Source organism: Sander lucioperca, chromosome 11, assembly GCF_008315115.2.
Source record: "Sander lucioperca isolate FBNREF2018 chromosome 11, SLUC_FBN_1.2, whole genome shotgun sequence".
Taxonomy (NCBI): Eukaryota; Metazoa; Chordata; class Actinopteri; order Perciformes; family Percidae; genus Sander; species Sander lucioperca.
Window position 1 is genome coordinate 14,179,986 of NC_050183.1, and position 10,284 is coordinate 14,190,269.

At 44.1% G+C, this 10,284-nt stretch overlaps 1 protein-coding gene across 2 annotated transcripts in view; it reads left to right on the forward strand.

Annotated features, from left to right (window-relative positions):
- Positions 1 to 499: 499 nt before the first annotated feature.
- The window catches only part of trmt1l (tRNA methyltransferase 1-like), a 23,147-nt gene continuing 13,362 nt past the window's right edge, over positions 500 to 10,284 (forward strand). For both annotated transcript variants that reach the window (XM_031306625.2, XM_031306627.2), the window contains exons 1-5: positions 500 to 630; positions 4,648 to 4,755; positions 6,157 to 6,219; positions 8,826 to 8,939; positions 9,397 to 9,461. In XM_031306625.2, the coding sequence (XP_031162485.2) occupies positions 540 to 630; positions 4,648 to 4,755; positions 6,157 to 6,219; positions 8,826 to 8,939; positions 9,397 to 9,461 (441 nt within the window). In that variant the 5' untranslated portion in view covers positions 500 to 539. The remainder of the gene's footprint in view (positions 631 to 4,647; positions 4,756 to 6,156; positions 6,220 to 8,825; positions 8,940 to 9,396; positions 9,462 to 10,284) is intronic.

Sequence of the window (10,284 nt, forward strand, 5' to 3'; positions counted from 1 at the left end):
GTGTCTCTGTCTGTGTGAGTGTGTGTGTGTGTGTGTCTGTGTCTCTGTCTGTGAATGTGTGTGTGTGTGTGTGCGTGTGTGTATGTGTGTGTCTCTGTCTGTGAATGTGTGTGTGTGTGTGTGTGTGTGTGTGTGTGTGTGTGTGTAGCGTAAAGGGGCTACACTAACATGGCATTGTGCAAACCTTGTAAAATGACAAATAAATTAACCTTAATTTGAAATGGACGCAATAAATAAAGCGTCCTCGATGCGATGAGAACGTGACTTTGTAAATAAGTCAAATTTGGGAAATCCAACAGCAACTTACATTACCTTTTTTTTTGTCTATGTAATGATTCTGTTATTTCTTCGTTTGTATTGCTTCGTATGTTTGTTTTTTTTTAAAAATGTTTTACCTTCATAAGTTTGTACACTTGATATTCACGTGCTATTATTGTTTACCTGATTCTTTGTATGCTGAATTTTGTCAATAATAATAAAAAAAACCGCAACTTAAGTTTTAAAACGGCGGCGTTTACGTAAACCACGTACGCCGGAACATGTCCTGCGTATGTTGTAGTTTAGTAATGGCGGAGCTCAAGGAAGCAGACGCTGTCCAGCAGCTACACCAGGAGGACGTCGATATCAAACGTAAGTTAACTGCGCCCGTTTCTCGCCAGAATGCTAAATTTGGGACAATAAAGTGGAGAATAAATTATAGTTTAGACATCTTTATCGCTGTGCAGTGAACGCGCCGAGAATCTGAGTTTGTAACTGCTCAACTAAACCAGGGCCTCACCACGGAGCTCCGCCATGGGACCTAAACAGTCAACAATAACAGCGTCGAAAAAGCGCTGGAGCTAATATTAGCTTAACCGTTGTGGTTAGCAGTTGCGTACAGTAGTGTATCTCTTCGCAGAGGCTTTTTATAAATGTAGGATTTGGGGTTAAAACGTTACTCTAGTTTAAATATGACACGGTCTCACCATGGAGCTGCACTACAGGACCGCTCAGTTTGGGCATTAACTGTCCGTTTATTACCGTCTTTTTTTTTTTACGGTTTAATGTTTACGGAGCCGTTGGCCCAAAAAGACGACGGTTTTAGTTTCAGATCAAAAGAAAACGAGCTAGCGTTAGCTAACTTTAAACTTCGTTGGTGCAAAGTGAGGTATAAGTAAGACGAAGGATATACGAAAGTGATATAGTAATAACACAATATACACGAATAGACAGTCTAAATAAATGCTGAAATGTGGTAAAGAGTTAGTGCAAAATGTGGTCTAGATAGTGATGTAGATCAGTAGATGTACCAAAATTGTATGACAACAAAGGTGGGAAGAATAACAGTTGAGCATGCCAGGGCAGGTGGAATAGTGCGTAAGAGTGTAAACAGATATGATAGCAGTGCAGGTGAAGATGTGCGTGACAGAGATAATGGAATAAGGGGGTGCAAAATAGTAAGTAAATGTGAGAAGAAGATGTTTTTTGCCAATAACCTTTTGGGGGAATATACATAGCTAGACCTTTGTTAATATTGTTTATATATGTTTATAACAACATGACTTCATTTTGTGTTGGAACACTTTCTTTTCTTCTTCACAAAAAAATACATTCAAATATAATGTACAGCATTTCAGACACTCACACACAGCGACACGCATACACACACACACACACACACACACACACGCACACATACACACACAGAGACACGCATAAACACACACACTCACACACAGCGACACGCATACACACACACATACACACACAGAGACATGCATATACACACACACAGAGACACGCATAAACACACACACATGCACACACAGACTCACACACAGCGACACGCATACACACACACACACACATACACACACAGAGACATGCATATACACACACACAGAGACACACATAAACACACACACACACACACACATATACACACAGAGACACGCATATACACACACACACAGAGACACGCATATACACACACACACAGAGACACGCATATACACACACACACACACAGAGACACGCATATACACACACACACAGAGACACGCATATACACACACACACAGAGACACGCATATACACACACACACAGAGACACGCATATACACACACACACAGAGACACGCATATACACACACACACAGAGACACGCATAAACACACATACACACACAGAGACACGCATATACACACACACACAGACACACATAAACACACACACATGCACACACACACTCACACACAGCGACACGCATAAACACACACACACATATACACACACACAGAGACACGCATAAACACACACTCACACACATATACACACAGAGACACGCATATACACACACACAGAGACACGCATAAACACACACTCACACACATATACACACAGAGACACGCATATACACACACATGCACACACACACACACACACACTCACACATAGAGACACACGCAGATTGTAAACAGTAAGACAATAGAGCAATGCAACAGTGCAAATGGCGCTGGAATAAATCTGCAGTGTTTCCTCCATGTTGATTTTGTAGTGGCGGCCTGCCATGGCAGAATTTCTGCCGCCACGGTATCAGAAATAGGGCAGACGCACAATGTAGTCGCGGTCGCCTTTTAAATGATCTTGCCGACATAATGCACCCCCCTGGCCCCTGGCTGCCGCTCACATTGCAATTTAACAACAAGTAGAACTATTCAGAGGTTATTGGGCCCGTCCAGTTTAACAAGTAGAACTATTCAGAGGTTATTGGACCCGTCCAGTTTAACAACAAGTAGAACTATTCAGAGGTTATTGGACCCGTCCAGTTTAACAACAAGTAGAACTATTCAGAGGTTATTGGACCCGTCCAGTTTAACAACAAGTAGAACTATTCAGAGGTTATTTGACCCGTCCAGTTTAACAACAAGTAGAACTATTCAGAGGTTATTGGGCCCGTCCAGTTTAACAAGTAGAACTATTCAGAGGTTATTGGACCCGTCCAATTTAACAACTAGTAGAACTATTCAGAGGTTATTGGACCCGTCCAGTTTAACAACAAGTAGAACTATTCAGAGGTTATTGGACCCGTCCAGTTTAACAACAAGTAGAACTATTCAGAGGTTATTGGACCCGTCCAGTTTAACAACAAGTAGAACTATTCAGAGGTTATTGGGCCCGTCCAGTTTAACAAGTAGAACTATTCAGAGGTTATTGGACCCGTCCAGTTTAACAACAAGTAGAACTATTCAGAGGTTATTGGACCCGTCCAGTTTAACAACAAGTAGAACTATTCAGAGGTTATTGGACCCGTCCAGTTTAACAACTAGTAGAACTATTCAGAGGTTATTGGACCCGTCCAGTTTAACAAGTAGAACTATTCAGAGGTTATTGGACCCGTCCAGTTTAACAAGTAGAACTATTCAGAGGTTATTGGACCCGTCCAGTTTAACAACAAGTAGAACTATTCAGAGGTTATTGGACCCGTCCAGTTTAACAAGTAGAACTATTCAGAGGTTATTGGACCCGTCCAGTTTAACAACAAGTAGAACTATTCAGAGGTTATTGGACCCGTCCAGTTTAACAAGTAGAACTATTCAGAGGTTATTGGACCCGTCCAGTTTAACAACAAGTAGAACTATTCAGAGGTTATTAGACCCGTCCAGTTTAACAACAAGTAGAACTATTCAGAGGTTATTGGACCCGTCCAGTTTAACAACTAGTAGAACTATTCAGAGGTTATTGGACCCGTCCAATTTAACAACTAGTAGAACTATTCAGAGGTTATTGGACCCGTCCAGTTTAACAACTAGTAGAACTATTCAGAGGTTATTGGACCCGTCCAGTTTAACAACTAGTAGAACTATTCAGAGGTTATTGGACCCGTCCAGTTCAACTCCACATACTGTTGTGTTGATGGAGTTTATCGTCAAAACGTTGCTTTCTTCCGAGTCGACTATTAAACGAACAGCTCCACCAAAAAACGTCACCGTGGTGGGTCCGTTCTGATTGGACAAAGTGCTAACAAAAATCCTAAAGGGAACACTGATCTGTCTGAATCTGTAAAGTTAACCCTTGTGTGGTGTTCACATTTTTGTTACACAGCCAATGTCCCCGGGTCTGGTGGCCCCACCACGTTATTAGGCTTTTGAATCAATACAGACATAACAATTTATGTAAAAATACTTAATAGATGTTTACTTTAGCTCAATTACCAATGATATACATAATTTATGGTTCATATTTGCCATTTACCCCTGTGAGAATAGAAACAAGATTTTGGTCATTATTGGTGCTTATTTCATAGAACTTAATCAGAACAGGTGAAAGTGCTTGAAATGTAACAAGCTTGTAACTTTGTGTGGGAATAGCAGCTGCAGAAAGACAACATAGTTTCATAGCACCAACATTTAAATACACTCTGGTCCAGTGGACCCGAACACCTCATATGTAATAGTTATGTGTAGGGGGGGTGTACCGTGTGCAGTCATTGAAAATAAGTTATTTTTTATGTTCTTCACAGAAAATGAGCCAAGGCCAATGAGTTTGAGTTTGAAGAAATAATAAATAGCATAATTTTTATTTTAGCAAACATTGAAAACGGGTTCCACAGACCCGAACACCATACAAGGGTTAAGTTAAAGTTATCTTGTGTATCTGTCTGGGTAGGTGGAGATGCCGGAGACTCACCGTCAGCCGGCGACCAAGCTGCCGAACAGCCGGTGAAGACTGAAGCTGCTGCAGACGCCGACGCCAAACCTTCAACCACAACTACCGGTGATTTAATAAAAGCTGTTTCTGCGTATTTATCCGTTGACATCAGCGATGGCTTCGTACCGTCTGTACTCACTGACTTTAATAATAATGATAATAATTTATACTTTATTAAGGGAAATTACAATTCATTTCACTCTGTTGTTAGAACACACGTTAGTCGCACATTGCCAGACCTTCCTCCACAGCGCTGCAGAGAAAGGTCTGGCTAGTCCACACAGCATTCTGGGATGGGCGAAAAATGTACTCTGGATTATTGCCATTTCTTTAAACCAATCACAATCGTCTTGGGTGGCGCTAAGCGCCGGACGGAGCCACGGTGCCTCTGCAAAATAGCCTCGGGAAGGAACTTGTTTTGGTGGAACGTGTGGACGTTCAGAAGTAGTTTTAGTCGTGCAACAGAAAACTCAGATTGGACAGATAGTCTAGCTAGCTGTCTGGATTTACCCTGCAGAGATCTGAGGAGCAGTTAACCATAGTCCTCAGAAATCCACCGGAGGTTAGAACGCCAACACAGAGAAAGAGGAAGGGGACGGACATCTGGGGGAAATAAGGGACATCAGGCAGAATCGATACAGACTAGCAAACACAGGACTTTCACCCAGGAGACCCCTGCTCGTGTCACGTGTGAAAGCTAAAGTCATCATTTCGTGACAAATGTACTTATTTCAAACCAAACCGTGACCTTTTCCTAAACCTTACCAAGACGTTTTGTTGCCTGAACTGGTTCTGCACAACAGGCACACTTATCACTTGTGTTGTTGGACATTCGTAGGATAACGCATTAAAAACTCTTACATTTGTTGAAGTATTGTGTTGTAGGTCTTAAATAATATTCCTACGTCAATGTAACGCTACCTCTAATGCTCATTGAAAAAAGTTCCCGCAGCGTTTTAGAATTATTATTGTTTTTTATTCTGTGGGGTTGTAGTTCTTTCACTCGCTAGTCCATATATAATTCGCTGTATTAGGACTACAAATGAGACCAACATGCAACTTATATTGCAACCAATCTAGAAACCAGTTATATAATGCATATAATGCATAATGAGGAAATCTGGGAATTGTTTCAGACAATGTTTCCGGACTCTTGACATCTGACTTTGTTTTTGATGTTGTGATATATAAGTCTTAAATTTCATTCATAAAGGTCTTAAAAAGTCTTAAATTTGACTTGGTGAAACCTGTAGGAACCCTAATCTTAATATCTGGCAGGAAAATTGCAATTAGATCCCCCCCCCCCAAATCCTTCAGCCCTAAATGCTCCATAGCGATACATGCACACTTGGAGAGATGTCCGAGTGAGGGGGCTGGGGAGGAAACTTCAATGACACGGACTACAACTTTACAGATGTTTTTTTTCTAACAGAAAAACTTAAACGTCTCGTCCCTTTCTACACACAGAGAGACACATCTCCATCCAAACTAAACTGGAAGGCCTCGAGGTGCTGGTGGACCTGAATGGTGGTAAGTTCACTTCTGCAGGAAATCTTCATCATCATTGTTTTTATTTTGATCAAATAAATCAGATGACATAGACTACTGGTTCTCAAGCTTTTTTCAATAATGTTTCCCCTTTGGTTTTGTAACCCCTAACCAGCGGGAATCATTTTTGGTAGAAAAAATGCTGATGTAAAAAGGCGACAAAACCCCCCCGACTAAACCTTGGGAAAAGACGGCAGAAAGAAGGAAGTAAGGCAAGAATAGGTCGAAAATAGTAATAAAAACTTCGAAATAAAAGAGTAGAAAGAAGGAAGGCAACAAGGCAACACTAGGGCGACAAAAGGGACAAATAAACGACAAACTTAAAAAAAAAAGCGACAAACTTGGAGAAAAAAAAAGACAGTAGAAGTAACTAGAGCCTTGTAACTGAAAAACATTTTGCAAAAAATGTCCTGTACCCCCTGCAGTCCTCCAAAGTACCCCTAGGGGGACACGTACCCCCTGCAGTCCTCCAAAGTACCCCTAGGGGGACACGTAGCCCCTGCAGTCCTCCAAATTACCCCTAGGGGGACACGTACCCCTTGCAGTCCTCCAGAGTACCCCTAAGGGGACACGTACCCCCTGCAGTCCTCCAGAGTACCCCTAAGGGGACACGTACCCCTTGCAGTCCTCCAGAGTACCCCTAAGGGGACACGTACCCCCTGCAGTCCTCCAGAGTACCCCTAAGGGGACACGTACCCCTTGCAGTCCTCCAGAGTACCCCTAGGGGGACACGTACCCTCTGCAGTCCTCCAAAGTACCCCTAGGGGGACACGTACCCCTGCAGTCCTCCAAAGTACCCCTAGGGGGACACGTACCCCTGCAGTCCTCCAAAGTACCCCTAGGGGGACACGGACCCCCTGCAGTCCTCCAGAGTACCCCTAGGGAGACACGGACCCCCTGCAGTCCTCCAAATTACCCCTAGGGGGACACGTACCCCCTGCAGTCCTCCCTGCAGTCCTCCAGAGTACCCCTAGGGGGACACGTACCCCCTGCAGTCCTCCAAAGTACCCCTAGGGGGACACGTACCCCCTGCAGTCCTCCAGAGTACCCCTAGGGGGACACGTACCCCTTGCAGTCCTCCAGAGTACCCCTAGGGGGACACGTACCCCTTGCAGTCCTCCAGAGTACCCCTAGGGGGACACATACCCCTTGCAGTCCTCCAGAGTACCCCTAGGGGGACACGTACCCCCTGCAGTCCTCCAGAGTACCCCTAGGGGGACACGTACCCCCTGCAGTCCTCCAGAGTACCCCTAGGGGGACACGTACCCCCTGCAGTCCTCCAGAGTACCCCTAAGGGGACACGTACCCCTTGCAGTCCTCCAGAGTACCCCTAGGGGGACACGTACCCCCTGCAGTCCTCCAGAGTACCGCTAAGGGGACACGTACCCCTTGCAGTCCTCCAGAGTACCCCTAGGGGGACACGTACCCCTTGCAGTCCTCCAGAGTACCCCTAGAGGGACACGTACCCCCTGCAGTCCTCCAGAGTACCCCTAGGGGGACACGTACCCCCCGCAGTCCTCCAAAGTACCCCTAGGGCGACACGTACCCCCTGCAGTCCTCCAGAGTACCCCTAGGGGGACACGGACCCCCTGCAGTCCTCCAAATTACCCCTAGGGGGACACGTACCCCTTGCAGTCCTCCAGAGTACCCCTAGGGGGACACGGACCCCCTGCAGTCCTCCAAAGTACCCCTAGGGGGACACGGACCCCCCACAGTCCTCCAGAGTACCCCTAGGGGGACACGTACCCCCCGCAGTCCTCCAGAGTACCCCTAGGGGGACACGTACCCCTTGCAGTCCTCCAGAGTACCCCTAGGGAGACACGCACCCCCATTTGAGAAACACTGACATAGATGAACCACTAGAGTACACATTGACTTTTACAGCTGCAGAATATTGTTTGTGCAAAAATGCCCGAAATGTAACTCGTTAAAGCTTCTCAGTTGGTATGTTTTACGTTTTCTTATGTCTTAAGTGATAGTAAATAAAATATCTTTGAGTTTCGGAGTGTTTGTCAGACAAAAACCAGATATTTAAGATGTCCTGTTTGCCATTTAAATGCAGTTTCTAAAAACATGTTATAGAGCAAACAATTAAGAAATCTGCAAAAGAATAGATAACGAAAACAGTACTTATTTTCATCCCTGCATATCGATGTTGTGTTTTCAACCAGATGTTTGAAGTAAAAAATAAGTAAATAAAAAAGGTCTCTAGCATTGTTTTGAATAAAACAAACTCAAATCGAAAGTGAAAGCCGTTTTTTAAATCGCAAAAGACTGGGATTTAATTAAATAAGTATAACAAGTATAATTAAGAAAATTTTCTTAATTATACTTGTTATACTTATTTAATTAAATCCCAGTCTTTTGCGTATAGACTAGTATAAATATACAAAACTATATCCCCCCCCGCAGCTGTTTAAAGGAACTAAGTAACTTTCACAGTGAGTCAATTTTAAATGAGTTACTTTTTTACTTGAGTAGGTTTTTATAGCGGTCATTTTACTTGTATTTAAGTAAAAGTTCAACAAAGTAATAGTACTTTTACTTAAGTAGTATATTTTTTTCCTCTGGTTTCCACTGATCATCAGCGGGACGTAAGTCGTGTCCTCTGTGTCCCGAGGAGAAGTTTAAAGCCTGCTACAGCCACAAGCTCCGCCGACACCTGCAGAACCTCCACTGGAAAGTCTACGTGGAGTTTGAAGGTAGGAACGTGAAACACAGAACACACACACACACACACACACACACACACACACACACACACGGATGTTAGAGATCAGCAGGTCTGGCTCTCAGTCGGTGTTCCAGTTCATCTTACAGATGTTGGATTTGGTTGAGGTCAGGGCTCTTTGCCGACCAATTGAAGGGATGTACCGAATCCAGATTTTTGGGGTTCAGCCGAATACCGAATCCTCCTCTCATCCTCATTCCATGAACACAGTAAACACATGAATGAAGTAAACAGTGACTGTCCTTCCTTTGTCGTACCTCAAGTTGCTGCATTTTGGCTGCTGTCTGTAGATTCCTTCGTGCACAACTCGTATTCTTTCGGATGTTTAAAAAAAATAATGATTTCCAAATGTTTGAAAGTGACATCTATTGATATCTAGGTGTCAGGAAATCATCAGATCCTAATTCCTAATTGTTGACCTTTAACAGGCCAGAGGATGTGCATCTGCCACCTGCCTTGCAGAAACCTGAAGCCGAGCCCCAGTGGAGATCAGGTGAGAAATGTGACACACAAACCGTCTGCAGATCAAGTTCCCTTCAGTTGGAAACGTGCAACGCGTCAGTGCTGTAGAAAGGTCCGGCTGCACGAGTTATCATTACGCTATAACGGGCTTGTTTGTATTTCTTCAAACCAATCGCAATCGTTTTGGGCAGCTCTAAGCTCAGGATGCGGCAACGCTGCTTTTTGCTAAATATCCATCCATCCATCTTCGTCCGCTTATCCGTGATCGGGTCGCGTGGGGCAGCAGCTCCAGCAGGGGACCCCAAACTTCCCTTTCCCGAGCCGCATTAAAGGACAAATCCGGCGCAAAATGAACCTAGGGCTTAATAACACATGTGTACCGAGTCGACCGTTCTCTGGGATATGTTTTCATGCTAATCAAATGTAACCAGTATTAGTGCAAACCGCTAATTAGCTTATAATGCTAGTCGTTTGGGGCAGAGGGTAAAGTAAAAAGAAATCTCTATTTCTACCATTAACAAGGCTCAAAATAGCACCACACTTCCACGATAGCATAATGAGGGTCCCTACATGTAAACCCAAGCATTGAGATCTTTGTAAGTGTACAGACAGTTTATAAAAATGATAGATTATAAAGACAGTACCGTGCACGTATACAGGCAGGCGCCATCTTGGAAAACAGTCACGATCAGTCGAACGACGAACGCCGTGCAACCAGTGACCAGTAACATAGCTCAAACACGGCGTGCGCCGGATTTCTCCTTTAACCAGCTCCAACTGGGGGATCCCGAGGCGTTCCCAGGCCAGGTTGGAGATATAATCCCTCCACCTAGTCCTGGGTCTTCCCCGAGGCC